At 40.9% G+C, this 24521-nt stretch overlaps 1 protein-coding gene across 1 annotated transcript in view; it reads right to left on the bottom strand.

Moving 5' to 3' along the window:
- The window catches only part of MCM3AP (minichromosome maintenance complex component 3 associated protein), a 41456-nt gene that overhangs the window by 12253 nt on the left and 4682 nt on the right, over positions 1-24521 (bottom strand). The window contains exons 3-23 of the mRNA XM_075180453.1: positions 23816-24039; positions 21912-21990; positions 21680-21812; positions 21395-21588; positions 18740-18879; positions 18380-18577; positions 17895-18163; positions 12052-12214; positions 11787-11947; positions 11429-11652; positions 10169-10341; positions 9980-10080; positions 8637-8771; positions 8386-8499; positions 4112-4264; positions 3828-4019; positions 3355-3423; positions 3139-3267; positions 2894-3041; positions 2317-2557; positions 2036-2133 (exon numbers count right to left, since the gene is read on the bottom strand). Of these exons, the coding sequence (XP_075036554.1) occupies positions 2036-2133; positions 2317-2557; positions 2894-3041; positions 3139-3267; positions 3355-3423; positions 3828-4019; positions 4112-4264; positions 8386-8499; positions 8637-8771; positions 9980-10080; positions 10169-10341; positions 11429-11652; positions 11787-11947; positions 12052-12214; positions 17895-18163; positions 18380-18577; positions 18740-18879; positions 21395-21588; positions 21680-21812; positions 21912-21990; positions 23816-24039 (3338 nt within the window). The remainder of the gene's footprint in view (positions 1-2035; positions 2134-2316; positions 2558-2893; positions 3042-3138; positions 3268-3354; positions 3424-3827; positions 4020-4111; positions 4265-8385; positions 8500-8636; positions 8772-9979; positions 10081-10168; positions 10342-11428; positions 11653-11786; positions 11948-12051; positions 12215-17894; positions 18164-18379; positions 18578-18739; positions 18880-21394; positions 21589-21679; positions 21813-21911; positions 21991-23815; positions 24040-24521) is intronic.

Raw genomic sequence — 24521 nt, 5'->3', positions numbered from 1 at the left:
GCACCATATAATGTATGTAAGCAAGATACGGTGGTATAGCCAAGCCGTGACTGGGTTTCTAGCTTTAATAAGGGTATCCACTACTCGTGAAGAGAACCCTCTGGATTTCCAAAGGTTGGCTTCAACAGCCATGCCGTTAAATTCAGCCACTGAAAGCCTTGATGAAGGAATGGTCCCTGAAGTAGAAGGTCCTCGCGAAGAGGTAACAGAAGACCTGGTACTACCACCATTAACACAATTTCTGGATACCAGACTCTCCTCGGCCAAGCTGGAGCCACCAAAATGACCGACAATCTGCCCTGCTTGACTCTCCGAAGGACCCTGGGAATCATGGAAATGGAAGGAAACCGGTATCCTACCTTGAAGTCCCATGGCATTGTTAATGCATCCACTGCCAGTGCCAAGGGATCCCTTGCCCTTGAGCAAAACTGTGAAACCTGTCTGTTGTGGCGAGACGCCATCAGGTCTCAATCTGGAAGCCCCCACCGGGCGACCAGGGACTAAATAACCTCACAGTACATTGTTACATGGGATAAGTTCAGTTTTGTTAATATGATAGCAAGATGATGTTTACAAAGATTGTGCTGTTATGGTGGAGTTTAGTATTAACATGGCTAAATGCTGGTAGAGTTTAATACCTATTGCATTGGGTAATATTTTGGTTATACTAAAATGGCCAACAGAGCCATGTGCCATGCGGCCTAGTCTCCACTTTGTAGTGTTGCCTTTGTCTATTTACCATTGATCTATCCTAAATTGTTCCCACTCTTCTCTTGTGCGCTCTTTCATGTGCATGCTCTTCTCTTGTACGCACACTGTCTTACAATTAAGATATACACTGAAATCTGAGATCTATACAGTAAACATATACACACAATGAAATCGGATATACATACATATACACGTATAGTACTACCATGTTAACTTTGTAACATAGATAAGAAAGGCACATTTATAAATGGACAAAATAGCTGAAGAAGGCAATGCATTGTATTTTATATAAAATATATTGTGCTTTCTACACTGTGTTATTATATGTGTAAAGAATGTTACTGAAAATACCTGTTACTAAGAATACATATCTTAAATGAGACCTTGTGGAAATCCTTTCTTTATATAATATGCATTATTCCCTGTATTATACTGTGATAACCAGAGTAAATAGAGCAGACAATGAACTAAGAACTGTGTTTAAACTAGAACCTACCCTTTGTGAGTGATAATGAAGGTAGTTTTTAAATGGTCATTTTGATATTATACTATTAATGCTATTTGCTTTACCATTGGACCCTCCTGACAACAGAGAGCAATATAGACTCTCACTCTAAGTAGCACCCGTTATTATGCAAGGCTAAATAAAAGCCACCCTTGTACATTATTCATAATCACGAGTTTGCCCATTTCTATGTTCACTAGGAGATGCTTTTGTTATTACTATAAAAGTTTGGCACCAAAATACTTTAAAAAAACAAATTAAAAACAAAACAAAACAATGGCTATATGTTGGGTGTTTGCTTGCAACTTTTGTGACATGGGACAATTAAGCAAAAAGGTTGCCGCTCTATGAATCTTTGTTATAGCCAAAAGCACAATGCATTTTAATCTACATAAGTGAAGCGGAGTTGCATATGTTGTTTGGATGGATAGAATCTGACTGCTATTTCCATTACTACCTACAAGTAGATAAGATTAAAGTGTCAGTTCACAGAAATTCACCATATAGGGAATTTATAAAAGCATTATAAAGAACAATCTGTATGTAGCATGTCTTTATTTTCTGTGTTGGACAGCAGATCGTCCTAAAGTGCTAAAAAGATGTTGCAAATACAACATTTAGCATTATGGGAACCTGTTGTCAAGTTAAAGTAGACTTTATTTGCAAATCGGATATACGTGCTGAGGATATTTAGCAGAGGTGTCTCGCTACTACACCAGTTGTTGTTAAATAGTGCTAGTGGCTAAGAGCAAAAATGGACATATTTGGATTTAGCTTTTCTGTTGCCTTATTAAACAGGCCTCAAAGTGTGAAACTTACCACGTCTGTTCCTTTTAAGTTATTCACAGCATTTGGTATTGTGAGCACAATATAATTGGATATGAGACCACATGAAACCAGGTCTGAAAGACTGAGTTCTATGGAAAGAAAGACATTCATAATTTAAACAGTAATGCAAAGAAGGTTTAAGACCACAGGGGTGAGGATACTAGGGGATGAAAGCAAAGACTGACATATACACATGCATGCATAAATTTGCAATGGGACCATTAGGTTAAAGATTGGCAGTGTTCAACGTCAGCACTATAATTCACACTGACCTTCTTCCACCTCTCTGCCCATGTTCGAGTCAGACCCTGGTACCAGAACAGCAAGACTCGGTGCTGGCTTAAAGGGCTTAGCCTGGAGTAACTGCTTCAACTGTAGCACTGCAGAGAGCCAATATACATCGCTTGCATCTGACTGAGGTGGCAAGAGGAGGATAACACCACTGGTTCCCAAGAATTGCTTCTGAATCTCAGCTTGCTCCAATTCAGGGTCTGTGAGAGGGCCATGTACCACCTGTCACAGAAAATGTGTATGAAATACATTCCAGCTAATAAAAACATCCAAAATTAAGTTTGCCATTTAAAAATCAGTGGGAATATGGACTGAATGGACTAATAATCTGAGTACATGTTCTGCTCTGGTGCAATAAAGGGACACATTTTTTATTTTCTCTTTGCATTTCTCTAATTTAAATATTAAGAGTGGAATGTTTTACCCATAACTATACACTGTACAATGCTATGTAGCCATAGTAAGAGAATGTAAAAGGAATCAGGCAGCTGGTTTATAGAGAAAGTTGACAGCTCAAACTGAAAATATATAGTCTACATTACTGACTGATAATCTCACCTTTACACACACATTAACACGCACAGGGCATCCTCCATGAGACTCTAATGAGCTGTAGAGTGCCAGTGTTTGAACTGACTTCTTCTGATCACCTGAAGGCTGATCACCTGCCCAGCAAAACTTTGCCTTTAACCACTCAGACAGTATACTGTAACAGAGAATTAATTACAAAAAACAGTATTTTAAAACAATGACATACCAGTAACATACATACATTACATGGTACACATGAACTGTTCACTTACCTGTTGGGATCACTAGGTTCTGTTATTTCAGGCAGAGCAATAGCTACTTTCCAGAAGATGCATTGCTTCCATCCAGAGATATTCTGAGCAATCAGAGATGGTAGCTCCAATGGTGTCCATGCAGCATCACTGCAAACCAAGAACATTTAGTAAGACTATTCAATGAATATACTGTAGCAAACTTTAAAACAGAGGAAAATAAAGTATTGTACAGACCACAACAGCTCTTGGAGAAAATGCTGAACCTTCATCTGATGGAATATCTGCTCCCTGAGCTTTTGGCACCTGGGGAAAAAAAAAGGAAATTTAATAGAAACAAATGGTTGGCAGTGTTCTCCCCAGGAAATTATGTCAGCCAGGTGGTATTAAAAAGCAGCCGGGTGGGGGCACTTGTAATACTTTGCAATAATAATGAAAAATGTTGGAGGTTATTGCCCACACCTGCCAGGACTGGTCAGAGTAGTGGTCAGTGGACTAACACAGACTGCTGGCTGTAGTGCTCACATAGTGGCTGTTATAATAGAGGAAACAATGGTTTATTCCATTATAATAGGACTCTGTTGGGCACCAAGAGCCAGGTGGCAAGTAAAAACAGCCGGGTGGAGCACCTGGAAAATCGGTGCTAAGGAGAACACACGGTGCTTGGCATACAACATAAGGTCACTCCATCAAAAGAAGTATGAGCTCACCTGGTAAAGGAAACACATAATTTTCCAGCATGCCCCATATCAATAATTCCCTTGGACAAGTTTTGCACATCATGTGTAGCACTAGGAATCAAAGCCTTCAGTTGTCCATCTCGGCCCACTGAACCAGGGGCAGCTGGAAACCCTCGCATCTGGCGCCTCAGCTTCTTTCGTGCAGCCAAAACTTCCCTCCATCTGACAAAACACCACATTGGTTCCAAAAAGTTACAGGTTGTATTTGCATTGCACATTCATGCACATACAACTGTATGAAATAAATGACAAACCTCTGAATGTATTTGTTGCAACACTGCATCTCACAAAGGGTTTCCATTGCTATCAAAGATATCTCATCATCTACAAACTGACCCACAAACTGGTCCCCGACATGCTGGGAGCATCGTAAAATGCGTTTCTGATGATCAAGTTGCACAGCTTGTCTGAAACAAAAGGACACAAAGACTCAATGGAGATATAATATTTATATTAAAGTTATATAAAAAAAATGTAAAACATGGGATTTAAGAAAATAAAAACAGAAGAAAACAAAAACACCCACCCAGCATAAACATTAATTTGTCAGAAAACTGTAAAAACTTCTTCAAAGTTTACAGAGGGACACAGATAGATGAAGAATAGTTCATCTTAAGGTGGTATAAGACACTCTTTTTCTCCTTGTGCATCAGGAAGAGTCTAAAATATAATCTTAAATCTCTTGACAATTTGGAAGACAGAACCAACACTCAAATATCTCATGTGAACACATTTTACAAGGAGTGTCTCCAGGCATGATCCCAGGGAGATTTGGAAACAAACAATATGGATCAGTGAAGGAGCACGTTTAATGAATTCCTGAAGAAAATCCTTTGGAATGATCATATGGAAAAAGATATTTTAAGCATTTTAGATGTGGACACTTTAGAGGATTGGTTTCAGGACTGAAAAAAGTGGGACCTACAAGCATTATGGCATCGATCTGAAGCTTGGCCACCCTTGGATACTGAAAAATCTTCTCATTATGAGAATAGTTAATTTTGGAATATGCCTGAATAAAACCCTGCAACGACACAGACTAAAAGTCCATATTTAAACAGAAGTGCACAATCTGACCCAGACAACGTCCGATAGCTAGCTAATAGGTCTAGCCAGTCTACGAAACACTCCATCTTGCCCCTGTTGTAAAGAGTCCAACAACAGGCCCCGAGGGACTCAAGCAATGGAACAGCCTAAAGCTCGATGCTGTGGTTCCCGAGGCATGCCAACATGTCCAGCCCAAAAGGACCAGTGTCTGGGTAGGGGCCAAGATAGATCTCTGATAAATGATTGCAACTCATCGACTGTAATACCTGTGATGTTTCTCTGTATAGTGTCTGAAGCAGAGTCGGAGACTCCACCTTGCTCCTAGTTAATGGTAGATCATAATCCGCATGGTCTTCAGAAGTGTGGACATGACTACCATAACTATGGTCAATACTGCCAAGGGTCAGCAGGCACAATTTTAATGCCTTAAATGTGTGATGTAGAATACCTTCAGTTCTACTTTCAATGTGCGCAGCAACTGAAGTGGGCAGGTACTCATGAGCTGGTCCCACGGGATCAGACGTAGTTTAAACTAGACTGTGCGGTTGAATATAATACTCATCAGAGAAAATGAAAAACTAATCCCAGTGGGATTACACATCTGTGATCAAAAAATTTGCATGTGACTTACCTTTCAAATGTTCTAGCCTGACAAGAACTATGGGCTCTGAATATTAATAAAAAAAAACTGCTGAGCTCTTATAGACGCCATAATATATTTAAGCAGGATTTAATAAGTCAGACTGCTTCTAGTTTGGTAGAATTTCCTGTGGGGACACCTGTCTCAGATATGGTTCAAAAGTACAGTCATAAGAGTTGCGAGAATGTGTCTGAATGGAAAACTTATGTGTAAGACAAACTCTTTCTTATAAGTAGTATCGATCTACAAACATATATTGTGTTAATTAATAAGTTAGTAGCAGTGAAATGTACAAGGCACGAACCACATAGAGAGAACGAATATAAACGGTGTCCTCCGAAGACAGAAACGTAGTCAGGGCAGGAATGACGATGTCTTGATTTAAATGAAATCTATACACCACTTTAGGGAGGAATGAAGGCTTGGGGCTAGATTTACTAAGCTGCGGGTTTGAAAAAGTGGGGGTGTTGCCTATAGCAACCAATCAGATTCTAGCTTTCATTTATTTAGTACCTTCTAAAAAATTATAGCTAGAATCTGATTGGTTGCTATAGGCAACATCCCCACTTTTTCAAACCTGCAGCTTAGTAAATCTAGCCATTGGTCCGAAAAACTGCCCTATCCTCATGAAAAACAATAAGAGGAGACTTGAAAGATAAGGCTGCAAGCTCTGGAACTCTTCTTGACGTAGAAATGGCCAAAAGAAAGACAGTTTTCCAGGTTAAAAATTTGCAATCAACCGTAGCCAAGGGTTCAAAAGGCAAATGCTGCAAACCATTCAACACCAAATTTAAATCCGAAGGCACTACCGGAGGAGCACACGAAGCACCCCCTGAATGAAAGACAGCACATCAGACATCACAGCGAGTCATCTTTAAAAGAAGACAGAAAGAGACAATATCTGTCCCTTAGGAGAACTAAGGCGCAAACCAGCATCCGTGCCGGCCTGCAAGAACATGAGCAGTGTGGACAAATGAGAGGAAGAGGTAGGAAACCCCTTCTTTTCACACCAGGCAATTTAAGTCTTCCAGGCCCCATGAAATTCCTAATTCTTTGCTGAAATATTTAAAGTGGGAGCAGGCAGTAAGACCTCACTTCCTCTTCTACCTTGCTTCTGTTGGCAAATATAAAACCATACTAAAATCAATCCTCTGGTCTCCAGCTCTAGCACTAATTATTCTTAGCTCAAAGGATCATGGCTTCAACAGCCACACCTTTAAAGCCAAATGTTCCAAACCTTGATGACGCAATGGACCTTGAGTTAACAGGTCTGGACATAGTGGCAGGCGCCATGACCTACCGCCCGCTATAAAGAGCACGTCTGTGTACCAGGTCCTCTGAAGCCAATCTGGCACCACTAGAAAGACTGGAACCCTGGACCCTCCCTCTTTACCGCCTTCAACACCCTCGGAAGCATTGCTACGATGGGAACAGGTAAACTTAGCAGAACCGCCAAGGAACAGACATGGGGTCTCCTGTTACAGCGAGAGGATCTCTCGCCAGGGAACAGAAGAGATGGACTTTGTAATTCAACCGAGACACCATCATGTCGATGGCCAGTCGACCCCACCCATCTACCGACTGGCAAAACACCTCCGAATGAAGGTACCATTCGCCGGGATGCCGGCTTTTAAATTTTCTATCCCTGGAATAAAGATGGCCATAACCGCCGGAACGTGGAATATCCAGCAGGGATGAAATTTCATGAACCGTCTTATTGCAAAGGTGGCATCCTATCACACCACCAAGCTTGAAGTCACTGAGCTCTTCAGAAGGACCCTTTTTTGTGTCACAAACATTTGCAAATGGAGACTGCATAGCTAGGTGCTTGATTTTATAGACCTCTGGCAACGGGTCTGATTGAAACACCTCAATTCAATAATTAACAGGTGTGGCTAAATACTTTTGTCCATATAGTGTATCTTTCTTGTCCGCTCTGATTGTGAAAGAACTCAATATAGTGCTGATCTGGTGAAACATCTTGCCATGAACCCTAAAGAAACTGGCAGCGTAATGTGATGGAATTTACAAATAGCAAGGAAGTAACAACCTCTACTATGACTGGTTGCAGAATAGTATTGGCATGCTTGAAAAGCAGTGCCTACTAAGCTGCATGTAAAAAAAAAGTCACCATCACTCGTTTCTGCTCATGTGATAAACTTCTCATAGTAATATATTAACTGATATGGTAACAAGGATTCCCTCTGCATTTTGCAGAGACTGACCATGGGATGTGCAACCTACGGTATTTTTTATTTAATCATTTCAAACTGTTCTCAACAATAGGGCAAAGTAGTTGTATTGTTATAACAAATAAGAAGCCTCCAACACTTGAATGTTTTAGGGTTCCGACTAGTCGGGAAGACACAGGACTATACAAGTTCCCTCTTCCCAGAAAACACAGGACAGCTTGCCTGTCCTAATTCTTTGCTGAAATATTTAAAGTGGGAGCAGGCAGTAAGGCCTCACTTCCTCTTCTACCTTACTTCTGTTGGCAAATATAAAACCATACTAAAATTAATCCTCTGGTCTCTAGCTCTGGCACTAATTATTCAGCCTTAGGCTGGGTACACACTACATATTGGCCCAATATCGCATTAGTCTGTACATTTCCACGATCAACGATTATCGTCCCAAAGCACATTGTATCGTATGATTTGATTTTATAAATGAACTAAAAATCTGGGTGAACAATGTTATTCCAATTCTGGAGTGTGTATAAATAGAAAATATACTTCATCTGTTACTGTCCCCCAATATCTTGCAGTATAAATGAGAAAGGCTATAAAAAATTAAGCAAAAAGTAGACATAAAACTAAACATCACAGATATAGCACTCACTGAAGCTCTTCGGTGGAGATTTTGCAGATGCTCTCAGTAATTACTTCATTTAACAAGGCTTCACACTGGGACTGGCTCAGCATAGAAAGCATCCGTTCTTTTTCCAGAATTCGCCTATTATAAAACTCAAACTTAGACAGCAACAAGACCAGTTTTGACAATCTGCTATAATCATTATTTTATCATAGTAAAAGTGTGATACTCATCACTCAACAGATGTACTCAGTGGGCAATCAAAATCCACTACTTGCCTGGCTTCTTCTGCCTTCCTTCGCTTTTCCTCCTTCACTCTTTCAGTCTCAGCTTTCACTTCATCTACTGCAATTTTGTTTGAGAAATCCATTATCACATCTCCAAGGAGTTTATCAGCAACCAAATAGGACTCTCTGAAGGGACAGGAAAAGAGATGGATAATAAAGTATTTTAGTGAGGAAGAAATTGTCAAGTACGGCAGTAGGTTATGTTGAACCCCTAAGAAAGCAGGGCACTGGGGTGGGGTGGGGGGGTTAAAAAAATAAATAAATAAAACAACTACTCCTAATAGCATTGCTCATCTCCTCATTTCACAATTAACTCAGCAAGGAGTCTAGAAAAAAAAACCAGAGTAAAACAGAGATAAACATTCTAGGGTGATTTGTTCTATGTCATCATTGGGGAAAGCGATTTAATGATAAGTACAATAATTCAATTTTCTCCTTCAGCAGTTGGGATGTCCCAAAGCCAGGAGTTTCTAGTAGTGAGCAACCACTTGGTGACTGTCCCTACCAAGACTGTCTCCACAGAAGCTGCAATGTTCACTTTGGAAATTTTGGGGGGAAAAAATGTATGCTGGGATGACTGGAAGGCGGTTCCACTGTTCCTGGTGACCGTCGTGATACCATGTAGAAGAAGGTCAAAAGTCTGACGCCTGAAAACAGCCTTCTACCAGTGAGCTGCACTTCAGGGAGGTCCCCAGGTGCTGAAAATTCAGTCTAGATTCAGCCCACCCTGCTCAGGACACTGAGTTGAACAAAATGGATGGACCTGCAATGCAGCAGGTGTGTGCAGAAGTATCCAACCCTTCATCAATCTAGGTGGCCATGGGTCTACTTGAACTACATTTGAGGCTGGAGACAAGGGTGGAAACAATGGGTGAATGGGGTAAACCACCCATTCCCCTCACACTCCAGAGGGGAGTGTAAGCTGTCCCTCAATGGTGTAAAAAAACAGAATTAAAAAAATGACTATAAATAAGGACAAGAGCCCTGTGCCCATTTCTTATTTAGGGCAGTGGAAGAAGAAGAACTAAAGAGGAGTCGTGTAACAGAGATACAGAGAGGAGGAGGAATCTTATTTTTTCCAGGGCTCTGCCTCCTTGGGGTAAACAGAACTCACTGTCTGTGCCGCTCTAATGGAGAAACATTTTCCCACAACATTTGCCAATCAGCATAGCAGCAGTATTATTCCTGTGAAAAGGATTTACCACAACTAAAATACTGCCCACAATGTTGTATTAAGAGCATTACATTCAGTGGCTTCTGGGATTAGAGACTGGTTATAAAAATCCCATTATAAACAATAAGGGAAGATAAAGTATAGAGCAATAATATTATACCCAAGTGCAGCCGAAATGTACATAGCTCCAGCTTGGCCGAGATCAGCACTGAATTCTTTCACGGTATCTTCCACAATATCATCAATCACAGCAGCCACATCCTGTATTAAAACATATATTTAGAAAAGGTTAAAAAAAAAAAGTGAATTAAATCAGCTTTCAAATGACCATCATTCATTCTATATGTACCTCTTCACTAAACGTTGGCTTTGGTGGAGGTAGCTGACAAGGCATGAGTGGCTGTAAAACTGCCTGAGCAGGAACAGGAGAGGATTCCTGAGTGTCTGGTAGAAGCACAATGGTACGTTTGACTGACATCTCTTCAGGGGCAGGGTCTTTGCCCTCTAGTAGTTTATCTGTAGCTAAAAAGTAAAAACAAAATAAAAATCATCATTACAATTTTTAAGTCAACAGGTATTTTTCAGGGAAAAAGCAAAATGTGATGAGATATAAAATCACATGACTTATGGATATTATAGGCCCAAACTCAACACCAGGACACACAAAAGACTAGGGGGTAAATGTATGAAGCTCCGGGTTCTTCAACACCCGCGAGTTCGGCGTCTTCAGCGCTTAAATTTAAAGCGGCGCTGCCTTGTAAAGGGAAGTTTCCCTTTACAAGGCAGCGCCGCTTTAAATTTGAATCGAAAGCGAATCAGCAAACTTTGCTTAAAGGTGCACTACCACCAAGTAAGGTGCCCATCCCCCAGCCAGAGAAACAGGGACTGCTCTGAGCAGCCAGTCTAGCCAGGGTTCCTCTTACAGCAGAGGCAGCTTGTAATTGGTCTTCCAAATCATGCTTCCCATCGCCATTTAAGTTTGTTTAGCATCATTGATTTCCCAGTTATGTAATACAGAATGGGAAAGCCGTCTGCATGTAGTATAGAGGAACAGGCACCTTAGTAATGGCTAGAGGTAGGGGCACCTTAGTTAATCTTACACCTAGGTGGTAGTGCAGCCCTAACTGAAGCGACTCCAGTTCTCAGATCTAGAGAGTCACCATGCAGCAGTCTCTCCTCTACTTTTCCATTCCAAAATCTGAGTAAACTGTGGAATTGTGCTGCTAACAGCGAGTGCAAGTCATGTATATGACATAGGTTTCATCAAGATGGTGCCAACTACCATTCATTTCATCTGGCAGGGGGCGGTGAAACATGTGAGCCAGGACTTGAAAATTTGCTCAGTTAAAATTTACTTTACCAGACTGGTTCTCTTTAAATGAATCCTTATAAACATATTTTAAGATTTATCCCATGTGTTTTTCACACAGAATACAGTATTCGCTTCCTCCACAAACAATGACATACTATTATAAACATTGGTCACATATGTAATATTTCTGTATAAAAAATTTTTTACATTACGTTTAACACTTAAAGGGTGGTGAATTTCCCCTAACAAAGTGTTGTTCCTTAACACTTACGAGATTTAGTGTTTTTTTCCACTGACCTGTTCCATCTCTGACTCCTTGATCGACAGAAGTGCTACTTCCAGTGTACTTGTTCTGGTCATCAAAACTGCACGCAGGCATGTGTAACGAACACTGAGGGAGTGGGGCTCCGTTAACTATTTCCCCAATAGACACTTGCCGCTTATTGCTGAGGAATGAGCACCTCTTTGGCTGCAATGGAACATCTGGCTCAGCAAAAGCTGTACGGTTCAACTCTACAAATCTTTAGGGTATGTAAAAAAATAAAAAAGTATATGAATCAAGGATTAATAAGTAGTTGCTACAGCAATGATAAATTTGTTCCCAAATATGCATGCCTTGTAGTTGGTGCTCAAAAACTATTCCAACCACACTTACCCATCTGACACACATAACCCATAAGCTGTGAGAAATTCTGTAGCATCATCCGCATCCTGGAAGAACAAAAGACGCACCATGTTCTCTAATTGGAATAAGGTGGGTCTCAAAATGCTGGGTGTGTATGCTACGTTCAAGACCCGTAGCGCATCTCTCCGTATCTAAAAGAAAACAAGAAGATAGGTAAAAAGCACCCACAAATAGTAACAAGATAAAAACTAAAACAAAGATTTTTCTGTATGAGAAACAAGAATCAACCTCTTACCTGACCAAAGTAACAATGTAATATGCAACTGTTAAGGTAAGATGCAGAACGAACAAGCTTGAAAAACTGGACATAGTTTGTGCTATTAAGTGCAGAGAAAACCTGAACAGCAAACTTCACTTCTTCCGAGTTACGAATGGTCTGGGGAAACTGCTGCACCTCTCTGAAAAGAAAACCCAAATTTTAAATAGAATATATTACAATAGGACTGTAAGGATGAGAGACAATTGGACTGAAAAAATGATATTCCAAGCAATACAACAATTTATCTCAGGGAAGTGTTCATCTCGTTCCGTTCTGAAGCAGTTCTACAAAGTACAATAACAAAAAAACCTATTGGTCTAAAACAGCACCTAATAATGCAACATAAAACCACAGTCACAGCTAAACATCAAAGACTGTCAAGGATATCCTACTACACCAATCATTATGACATTGCACACAGCGGCTAGATTGATTTTCCTTACAAACCGTTATTCCTCTGCTGAGCCACTCTGTCAGTCTCTACATTGGTTGCCTGTATTTCAACGAATCCAATATAAAATTCTTCTACTAACATACAAGGCCATCAACAAAACTGCACCAACATACATCTCCTCACTTGTCTCGAAATATCTCCCTACTCGACACCTCCGTTCTGCACAAGATCTACGTCTCTCCTCCACGCTCATCACATCCTCCCATTCTCGGTTACAGGATTTTTTCCGGGCTGCACCCACTTTGTGGAATTCCCTCCCACGCACAGTAAGACTTTCCTCTAGTCTTCAAACCTTCAACGTTCACTGAAAACCCACCTCTTCAGACAAGGTTATGATATTCCTCAACCACCATCTTAATTTCCCTAGATTACCCTATTACCATCCTCTACATTGCTAACGCAAGACAACAACCCTCTGACCAACATTGCAACACACACAGCCCACTCAGTACTTTTACCTTTGCAGTCTAGCTGGTCCATTGTGCAATATGATGTAGCACATGCCCTTGTGTTTCTAACTCCCATTGTCCCATAGATTGTAAGCTTTCGAGCAGGGTTCTCTTACCTCTCTGTCTTTATGTATTACCCAGTATTGTCTTATCAATGTTTGTTCCCAATTGTAAAGCGCTACGGAATTTGCTGGCACTATATAAATAAATGTTGATGATGATGATGATGATTATTAGAATTTTGTCTGTGTTATTTTCTTTTTAATTTCATAGAAAACATTATTTGCCAGTTGCCAATTTATATGTAGGTCACTTTGAAAATATAAGCCTCATTGGTTCTTGAACTTAATTATTATACCAAACATATTTTTAGGTTCAATAGAACAATTGACCTTGTGCTCAGTTTACTCAGTGTTGCTTTGACAAGGGAGCTGCCTGGGACCAAAACTTCACAAGTTCTAGTGGAACAAAATTCAGAAAACACAAAATACCTCGAGCCCTACACCAAATCAATATAACCCTATATTGCATGTAGTGGTTGGACTGTATGATCCCTAACTGCTATGTAGCAGAAAAGAATACAGGTACAGAGTGACACTATCAAAATAACCAAATGTTTATATATTAAAATTATCACATATAATGGTACAACTACAATGCTGAACACCAATCATGTCATGATCACATGAATACAAATTCAGTGGCGAGATTGCACATGATACAGCAAACTATAACCATGATAAAATTAAAATGAATGTAGATAAATAATTCAAAGCTATAGACATATGCAGGTCCTGTTCAGTGATTGATTGCCCACAACCACTTTGACATTGGCACACGGAGAATGGATCCTCCAGCTGTAACATGCAATGTGCTTTAATTTGAGACAACCCAGTACTAAAATATGTTCAAAGTGTCTATTGCCTACTAAGTACAAATGATACCAAGAGAGCTTATATTCTTGTGAACTCTTTCAGGCAGCGCATTGCGCACATATCACTAAAAAAAGTGACGACAGGTAATAGCGAGTCCGGATAGTATCTACAGGAACTGGTGTACATGGGTATGGGTAGCGGGCACTGGTAGAGGCTGAGTCCAGGGGGTAAATGTATCAAGCTGAGAGTTTTCTGGTGGGTTTGAAAAGTCGAGATGTTGCATATAGCAACCAATCGCATCCTAGCTTTCATTTTGTAGAATGTACTAAATAAACGATAGCTAGAATCTGATTGTTTTTTCAAACTCGCCATGTGTGAGGGCCTATAAGTAAAGGGGTCCAGTTGGGCGTGGAGAGGCAAGGGTGTCCAGGGGAAGCATGTTGGGTGAGGGCAGTCACACAGAGTAGAAAGTAGCCAGCAGCGTGAGACAGCAGAATAACAGGGAACCAGAGCAGGAGACCGCAGGTCCGGAAGGCTGGATGGAAAGGAATGCCCAAGCCACGCTCTGAAGTAAGAAGTGTCAGCGGCATCCAGGGACAGACAGCACCGGAGGACAGGCAGGATGGGAGCATCATGCGGCAGCAGGAAGGCATCAGGGGGTAGGACGCAGCAGGCTATCCTTGAGATTCCAGAGTCCTGCACATGAGCCTTAAGCATAGTCGGACAGCCCACCTTGACAAAAGCAGATTGACAAAGCAGGGCTTGTAAGTCACCCCCCTGGAATTTGAAAGGGCAGCCACTGCCATAAGCAACGTAAATACCCTGGGCGCTGTAGCCAGGCCAAAAGGTAGGGCCTGATACTAAAAATGCTGGGATTGTACAGCCAACCTGAGTAGACACTGGCGTCCCTCCCAGACTGAAACATGCAAGTAAGCATACTTGATTTGCTACCATGTGAGACCTCGAGTTGGTACCCAGCTAGTCATGATGACTGCTTTTCGAAAAGCTTGGGAACTGGATACTTAGCTGCCCAGGCCTGTTTACTTCTCTGTTGACCTCCACAAGGAGCAGCTTGGAGGTCTGACCCTTCACTGAGGGATTAAAGGTGGAAAGCTAGGACTCTTAGGTATCGATAGTAAAAGAGAACTCTCCCCCCTCCCCCCCAGGTAAATGATCTGGTCAAGCTCAGGGCCAAACAAAACCTCCCCTGTGAAGAGCAGACAATCCAGAATTCCTTTGGTCTCCCCTTCTGTTCCCCAAGCCCTAAGACAGAGGGTACTGGGACAACGATCTGTGCACTAATGCACTACATGGATGACGGCATCTCCTAAGTATGCAGAGGGCTCACTGATATGCTCCTCCAGAGTGAGCAATTACGATTCAGATCCTCTAAAAACATCTCCACTGCCTTATTAACTCAAGTTGAAGCTAGGAGGGATCTAAGGGAGGCCTCCACTGCAGTGAAAATGAATTTAAGGTTATCCTCAATATTCCTATTTGTGCCATACCTCAATGGTGGTGGTTTTTATAGGCAAGTTATGGAAGGATCCAACTTTGGCAGAGATTTCTGTTTCATTGTGTCCAAGCTGGGGAGTGGATAGAGGGACTGCAACCTGCGTGAAACCAAAAACTGAAACCTGCAATTAGGACTGGTCTACACTTCACATAAAAGGTCATCTAACTGAGCAGAAGACGGAAAGGAAAGCATGTGTTTCTCCTTCCTCTTAAATAGCTAATTGTCAGGACTGTCCGATTCAATGCTATCCTGAACATTTAGTACCTGCCGGAGGGCTTACGCTAAAGCCTCAACTCCCTGCGTCCTGCCGTAAATCTCATCAGACCCAGTCCATGAATTAAGCACCGCCAAAAGATTACACATCCGGGATCTTCCTTCCACCACATGGAACCAGACCAAAGGGAAGAGCCTGAAATTGGAAGTGCTCTTATCGAAACGCAAACCTCAAAAGGGACTGATGACCCTTCCAGATAGGCACATGGAGATAGACATCAAAGATGCCTATAGCCACCATAAATTCTCCTTGTTCTATGCCGTGAATGACCAAGCGCAAAGACTCCATCTTGAACCTGGGCACTCTAACCTGGGTGTTCAAAGATTTCAGACTCAGAATTGGTCTGAATGAGCCGTCTGGTTTGGCACGAGAAAAAGCTATGAATAAAACCCAAACCTCTATGAGAATCTTGCACCGGAATAATCACTCCGGAAGAAAGGAGGGATTGAATTGCTTCCCGAAAAGCCAGTCGTTTTCGTGGACAAGTGGGAAGCCCTGTGGTGAAGAACCGTCTGGGAGGAAGACCAAGCAAATCAATCTTGTATCCCTGGTCCACCACCCCCTGAGCCCAGACATCGGTGGTAGACTGAAACCAGTGATCTCTGAACAAAAGAAGACGGGCTCCTACCACTGGCGACGGCGGAGGAGCAAAATGCCCGTCATGCGGACTGCTTGCATGCAGGTTTCGCTGCTGGACGTCGAGCAGACCAAGCCTGGCGCCCCCACTGCAATCCACCGCTGGGGATGGATGACTGGCCTCTAGAAGATTGGCCTGAGGAATATTAACCCCGAAACCTTCCAGAGGACGGAAGGACCGGAATCTGGACATTCTTTGTTTGGGAGCATTAACAGTGAGAAAAGTGCTCTTTCCTGCTGTTGCTTGACTGATAATGAAGTCAAGCTGAAGTCCAAACAAAACACCCCCAGAAAAAGGTATGGTCTCAAGAGCCTTTTTAGACTACACATCAGCCTCCCAGGACTTAAGCCACAGAGTGCGACGCCCCGAAACTGCAGAGGCACAAATACGTGCCCCAATCAGTCCCGCATCCATAGCTGCCTCTCCTAAATAATCTGCTGCCCTCTGTATTTGCTCCACTAATGGAAGCAGTTCAGAGGACGGCCTGCCTGCCAACAAACCTTTAGACAGCTGTTCTGACCAGTGTTGTATAGCTTTGTTAACCCAAGCAGATGCTAAAGCAGGCCTCAAAGAGGCACCTGCTGCCACAAAAATGGACTTAAGGACGGCCTCAACCTTACGGTCTGTACCATCCCTTAAGAGTGCCTGCGTTAGAAAAAGGAATAGTAGTTACCTTGGCTAACCTTGCAACAGGAGCATCCACACGTGGAAGCGTCTCCCGGCTCCTAAGATGGTATCTGGAAGTTGAGAGAGGGGGGCTGGCAAAGGAGGTACCTCCACGGCACCTCCGATCCCACAGCGCACAGCCGTCCATGCTGTGCGCTTGAAACTACCAAGCTGGCTGTAACACTCACTCCCCCCTTTACTGCAGGGTCGGGAATGTGAATGAAATAAGTTGCAGACCGAGGGGCTTTATTCCGGAGCCTCTGTAACATATGCCGACAGCCAGGACTGACAGCCGCCTACGCGGCTCACTGAGCAGTTGGCTGTCAGGACCAGGAGACACAGGTCTCTGATTACATGGCCTTCTTACCTCTTTGTTTGTTTTACCCAGTTTGTTTATTAGATTACTATGTTCGTCCCCAATTGTAAAGCGCTACAGAATATGTTGGCGCTATATAAATAAATGATGATGATGATGAGAGAACGGACTCCATAAATATGCTGTATTGCAAGTTTTCACACTTCTTTAAGATCTCCTGTAGCTAGCATCCCATGAATCTTGAGTACCCTTCCATTAGTTGATAGCAAAACATCAAAACAAGTTTATTTTTATTATACAAAATGAAAAAGTTAAAAATCAACACAGGCCTTGAAGACGTGTGTCCTCCTAAGGACACCAAGCTAAACCTGAAGTTGTGCAGTGTGCTGTGGAACTCACCTGACTGGACAAGCTGCAGTAAACAGAGATCGAACACCCAGAATCAGTCCAACTGAAATATTGGAGGAATCTCAATTCTTATTGTTTATTATTTTTGTAATTGTGGTTCACTTTTTCCCTTAATTGTACAAAACTAAATAAACTGTTAGTTCTTTATAAATACTGTATATAGGCACCAATATTTTATACTTGCAAATATAATCCACAAGTGATGAAAAATCAAATAAATTCACCTGAGAATATCTCCCTGATTGAGGTTGAGTAAGACACTGTAACCCCTGAACTCTGGCTCACAAGTACAAGTCTCCCCACGATTATGCAGGTCCTTATACATTTCCTTTAAGCTCTGCAGACACTTTGTCAAGTTCTCATTGTTGATCTTCGGATCGAATGACGACATGGGCTCCTCACACAGCTGATAAGCACAGTGGATGTGAAAGCGCATACATTTTTCCATTAGAGACACAGTAAAGGGATCACTTAAGTGCTGCTGTGTGATGTCCTAGGAGGAAAAAAAGGCATCAGATGATCATGAGCATGGTCACTATGAGTATTTCCGCATTCCAATACACACGGTGCTAACATAATCCAAAGAAATAAAACAATATAAAAAATAATTCACCAAATTTTAACCTGTTCCTTGAGCTTCTCTAACTATCTATGAAACCTTACAATAATCATCAAAGTCTTCTCTCATTTGTCTACAGGCTGTACTCACCTTCCGGATACCACGTGTGCGATTCCAGACAAAGTCATACCAATCTCTGTAGTTTGCCTCCCCCTGATCCATGATACGGGTCACCAGATAATTCATAGTCATACACAGCACCGGCATAGGACGCAATTCATGAGGCAGTGGCTCCTCTTGATCTGCTGAAGAACGACTATACTCTTTAATGGCAGCTGCATGGTCCAGCTGAGAAAATGAGAAATAGTATCAACACATCAGTTTTAAATGACCAACTTTATACAATAAACGTTCTGCAGCATCATGTTTTTTAATGTAATGACTGTGCACAATATTTTACTGACAAACAGAAGTAAGGTTTCAGTCTGAGGATGTCACAGATAGCAATACCTTGTCAGTTCCTGGAAAGAACTCATAGATACTAAGTTGCTTGCGTGTCTCTCTCATGTATCTCTCCTTTTCAGGGCACATGTCAGGGCATGTCCCTACAAACAGTTTAGCTTGATCCAACTCTGTCCGCTTCACTCGGGCTACAAAAGAAGAGAGAAATGATGGAAGATAGTGTAGAACAAATATAAACAACATGCCTGTTTGAGAAATAACAATTGATAAGTATCAATTCTAAAATGAGTGTTGCTTCCTTGCTAAATAGTGACAACAATGTGCTCATACATTGCTGTGAAGTCTCACAGTGCTAATTAAAAGCAACAAGGAGGCCATCTCCCAAAATTCCTAGCGATATGCTACATCTAGCATGCTCCCACACAAACATACTGTGGAGGTAGAGAAATTTGAAGAGGATCCCATTTGCTATGAGGTTAGGCAATACTTGGAGGAGGTAATGGTTCAAAAAGGTACCAAACATGATTTACATGTTCATAATAAGGCCGAGATCCCTGGGAGACTTTGGAAGACAAAACAAGCAAATATATCTTGAGGTTTGATTAGAAGAAAAAACATGATTTCCAGAAGAAAACCCAAAGACCTTTGGAAAAGCTTGTAAACAGGGCTTATATATGCACTCATAAGCAACTTACAGCACGCTGTATTTTTTGTCCTTAAAAATATTAGAATAAATGTCTGACATGTATGTCAGACACTTCTAGACTAGACAGAAGAGGCCATGATGGAGAAAGGACAGTGACAGAAAAAAAACAAAAAAAAAAAACATTTTGAACAGTAATCAGCAACAGAGCCAGAGAATTCCAAAATCAAACCAGGGGGTAAACGTATCAAGCTGAGAGTTTTCCAGCGGGTTTGAAAAATGGAGATGTTGCCTATAGCAACCAAGCAGATTCTAGCTATCATTTTGTAGAATGTACTAAATAAATGATAGCTAGAATCTGATTGGTTTTTCAACCCCACCGGAAAACTCTCAGCTTGATACATTTACCCCCAGGTCTTTTTTTCAAAATAAGGATAAAAAGCTCAGTATACAACCATGTTGACTTAAAGAAACATTTCCTGCATAATGGCATAACGCAGGTAACAGTGGAACCTTAAGAATCAAGTAGGGCACTGGGGAATTGATATCATGGACTCCAATCAGCAATTTAGAGACTGCTTCAATATGTAGTGGCCACTCAGATTCAGACACAAGCAGCTGTGAAAGGTAGCCCCAGTTTTCTAACCCTGGCATGAGCTTGGGGCAATCATTGAAGATTTAGTCCAAAGCATACAATAATGAAGTTCCAATAACGATCGCAACATAAAATCCTTTTCTTACAGCTTTATGAAAAAAAAATAAAGGAACAACAATATTTTACTGTTGTACTTGGAAAATCCTTTTCTTATTCCAAGTAGTCCAGTTGAGCGTTCCTAAATACTGCCGCCTGTAGGACTTTACAGCTGAAGCTGGCATCTGCTGAAGGTGTCCCTTTAACCTTCTTACAGCTTAGCCCTGGTGATGTATTGCTCATGATATGCTAACAGAAATGGTCAAATGCAGTGACCAACGATAACAGCATGGATCCAACAATGAAACATGGCGTTGGGTGCTGTCTGACCCTTACGTGTTCCCTCTGGGATTATAAAACAAAGAGATTCAAATCTAAGGAAGGAAGGTGCCATGGGCAATAATTCAAATTTGATATCGTTAATGGAGTAGGCGAGTCATTGGGCAAAGCACCCTTTGTGCAGAATTGGATTTGTCGTTAGATGATTTGGCAAACAGATTCTTGCCCTGCAAGGTGTCCTTCCGTTTACCTTGTTTGCCTTCTAGAATCAGAAGAAGTGCCCTGCCTCCATGGCAACTTTTAAAAGAACAAAAAAGGGAGAATCTGTGAGACTGTTGGCCTATCTGTATTTTTTTGTTATTCTTTGAAGGAGGACAATGTTCTTACTTCCTACACTATAACTAAAGTTTGTCAAACTTAGTGATGAACAGACTCTGTCCTAAAAAAAAATGGGATGCCTATAAGAGAGCAATCTCTGAATGCAGCCACATTGGCGATGAGTGGGTCAACAAGCAGAGGATCAAACTACTTGGTCACAATTTATTTCAGCAAAGGATACTTCAGGATAGTAAAGTGCTTATCGGGGCGTTTCCATTAGTGGGTGGTGCTAAAAAATAATCACGTCCTGGCCTGTTATGTGCAGGCCTTGAACTTTGGAGCATCTAGGAGCACCTTAATAAAACTATCAATTATCTCAATTTCCAGCATCATATGTTCGGGAATGGTTCTTCCTCATTTAAATAGAGCTTGCTCTCTGACAGAATTTTCTAACCTTCTTCTGTGTAATTATATGTAGTTAGATGAAGAGGAGGGAAACCTATGGCACAGTAGTTGGTGTCTGTTAAAAGACTGCTGGTCAGGATAAAGGTAGAAGATGTGCTGCTTTCTGGGGCTGGCTGCTGCGTAGAATGCTGCCTCCTGCTGGAATAGGGGAGTATAAAATGCTAACCTCTTGCTAGATTACATCCTCTAGAATATGTGAAACCTGTAGATGGGGCTGAAGAGAGCAGCAATAACTTGCTCAATTATGAAGAAAATACAAAATTTAAATGCAAAAACCCCTTATTCCTTCCAAACGGACATTATTTACCTTGTCGCAAAATCTTGTCCCTCTGGTCTAGGAGACGATACTTTTCTTCTGATGTTTCAGCCACTGTACCCACAAGATGCACAAGTGAAGGTTTCAGAGATGACCCTGTGGTGTCAGAGGAAAGTGCTGGGGCATCTGGACTGTCAACGTCAAAATGAAGAGTCTTGGAAAATACGGATTTCTTGTGGGGAGATCTATGGATTCAAGATAAACACAGACCAAATAATTCAGTATAAAAAAAAATCCAAAATTCCAAATTATCACTTTATTATCCCCCCCACTCACCCCTTCAGCCCGCGGAGAAGAGAAGTACGCCCAGGGGATGCAACAGAGCTGTTTTCCTCCTCACCCAGTCTTTCTCCTCTCTCTTCTATCTGCTTTTCTTTCTTAGAGAGCAAAGTCTCTTTCTTTGTTGGACCTGAAAAATGAAGGACAACAGTACACGTTCACACACTGTACACAGATATTCTATTCAAGATTGGTGCAAACACAACAAAATCAAAACAAACATACTCACTGGGTTTCTTACGATGCCAAAATATAGACACATCCTTGTGCAGCCTCTTCCCTGCTCTCTTGGCAGCAGCAGCAGAGCTCTGTATGAATAAAAACAAAAGCACACTTTGTGGTGAAATAAAAACTTCTAGTCTGTTTGAACAAGTTCATTATATATCATCTACAAAAAAGCCAGCAGTCATATACATATTCTACTTAAAAGGTACCATTTTTTAGTTTCAGCATAGTAATCATAAAAAGAAAATTGCAATTAAACCTTGGTAACCAGGTGATGGGAGTTGAGAAAAATTTCCCTTTTATCTTGGACTAACTTTCCAGTGGTTGTGAAACTAAACGTTCTTTCAGGGTTGGGTCTTATAGTTAAGCAATAGATGTAGAACCATGATTGCCAAAGCCTGATTTAGAATAAGCTTTTATTTACTTAGTTTTAATCTGCACACGCACAATTTAACCAAACTGACCATCCATTATACTGTTCAGCCTCCTCAGAATCCAATCCGACTGAATTGGATTTAATCTGGTATGGTGGAAAACTCTGTCCAGTGATAACCACCACTGTGACATAGAGGGTCATGTTAGACCTGGATAGGTTGATGGACATGGCCTGCTGTGCAATTTGGATTTTTCAGTGCTGTGCTGAACAACCAGATCAGTACATACTGAATCAGTGTGTATTCAGACAATTATAGTCTTTCCCATGTGACAACCACCTCGAGTAAGTAGACCTCCCTTACATTGCTGCCGGGCTTTCACCATCACACTCTTCTTCTAGCACTTATCTTACATTAATCCCAACGCCCATTTAAACTTTGTGGAGCATTTGATTATTCTATTATATATTTAGGTTTGTCTGCACCTGTAAGCTAAATATAATTAGCACTCAGGGAACCAGATAAGATAGTTACACTTAAAGAGAAAGTATTGCCATTTTAATGAAGTTTTGTACCTTCAGACAACTTTGATTCATTGGTTTGTACATGACCACCTGTTAACGTTTACTAAATGCATTGCTTTATGTTCCTGGCTTCTTCCTATGTTTCGCCAAGGTCATTACATTATCTAAGCAAAGATATGTTTCCTTTGAATATGATGCATCTCTGCTTTATGCATTAAATACCATTGTTTCCATTAAGCAGTTTATATAAAATTTTGGTAAACAAAATCACATAAGAAAGATAAAGATCTTCGTGAAAGCTGCAGGGAGGTATGTACAAGCCATTAAAATAGCAACCTAAATGTGTCTAATGTATTAAGTAAGCATTTATTACATCAAGACATCATATTATGTACATAAACATGTTTAAACATAAGGAGGGCAACAAATGTAGCAATACCACCATATTTTGGAAGCAATACTTTATTCCCACACACCATTACCTAAATCTGAATGCTGTAATGTTTATATAATGATAAATCTCAAAACCTTTTTTCTTTTAACCACAACCCCACAATAGGAGTACATCCTTCAAAATTATCATGTTGACAATAAACATTCTATATTAACAGAATAGGGAAGTTTAAATGTAAACTTTGTGCAGTGTAAGGTTGTCAATGGACCAGATTGAAAATCATGCTGCATTCAGCTCCATGAATAACCTTTCAACGAATAGAAATTACAACCAAACTTCAGTAGACTATTATGCGTCAAGAAGCATCATGTGCAGGTACCTACTGGGGAGGAGTGGATGTAGTTCATACACACAAAAAGAACAAAGATTACTGGAGTTATCCTTTAAGCAAGTCCATGTGAGAAACATATCACCATTTCATTTTCTCTACAGTCACTGTGAAAGGAGAATTCTGCACAAAATACAACTTAGTGCTTGTAACACATAACTTAAAAATGTCAGGTGCTTGGAATTCAAAGTAGATTGTAAATAAGGTGCATCTTATCTGTAAACTTACATGGTTATAGTAATGAATAATAGCCGTTTTGTTTATTGGTCTGCAGTACAATCGCTGGATTTTGCCAAACTTTTTGAAGTGGTTTTCCAAAACCTGTCTTTGATTCAGAATTGGAGGCAGGTTCCTGACAATAATAGCAGTCAGATCACTTGGAGAGAGAGGTACTGAGCGGTCAATGTTATCAGAAGGTTGTTCTTTGTTCACTGGGGTCTTGGAGGAGGTGTCTGAACAAAACAATACCAGAAGTTATTGGAAGCTCCTCTCATAGCTTTCCCACTCTGTACCTTTAAAACGTTCCTAATTATTTTAGGCTCCTGCATTATAACACAACATATCGACAGTATGCTAAAACACACAAAAATAACATCCAGTTCCAAAGAAAATTAGAAAATAATAATGTAGAAGTAAATCACCAAATGTTTTCTGTGAATAACTTGTATTTACTCAAATCACTGACTTTGAACAATAAACTGTCCCGTTAGAAAACAATACATGGTATAGCAGACTTTTGCCTCCTTTACCCGGTTTTATGACACAGTTGTTTAATTAATAGACAAACCAAAGATTTATTATATAAATTATGTTGCATTCAATATTTAGAGTATAGACACTAGCTGCTACAGACAACTCAAAGCTCTTCCCATTTCCTATGCTTACAAAAAAAAAAACCGTACAGATGCCCCACCAAAAAAATCATTAAAAAAAA

This window comes from Mixophyes fleayi, chromosome 7 (genome assembly GCF_038048845.1).
Source record: "Mixophyes fleayi isolate aMixFle1 chromosome 7, aMixFle1.hap1, whole genome shotgun sequence".
NCBI classification, from domain to species: domain Eukaryota; kingdom Metazoa; phylum Chordata; class Amphibia; order Anura; family Limnodynastidae; genus Mixophyes; species Mixophyes fleayi.
The sequence above is the reverse complement of the archived record's forward strand: the minus strand, read 5'-3'. Positions and strand labels throughout refer to the sequence as shown.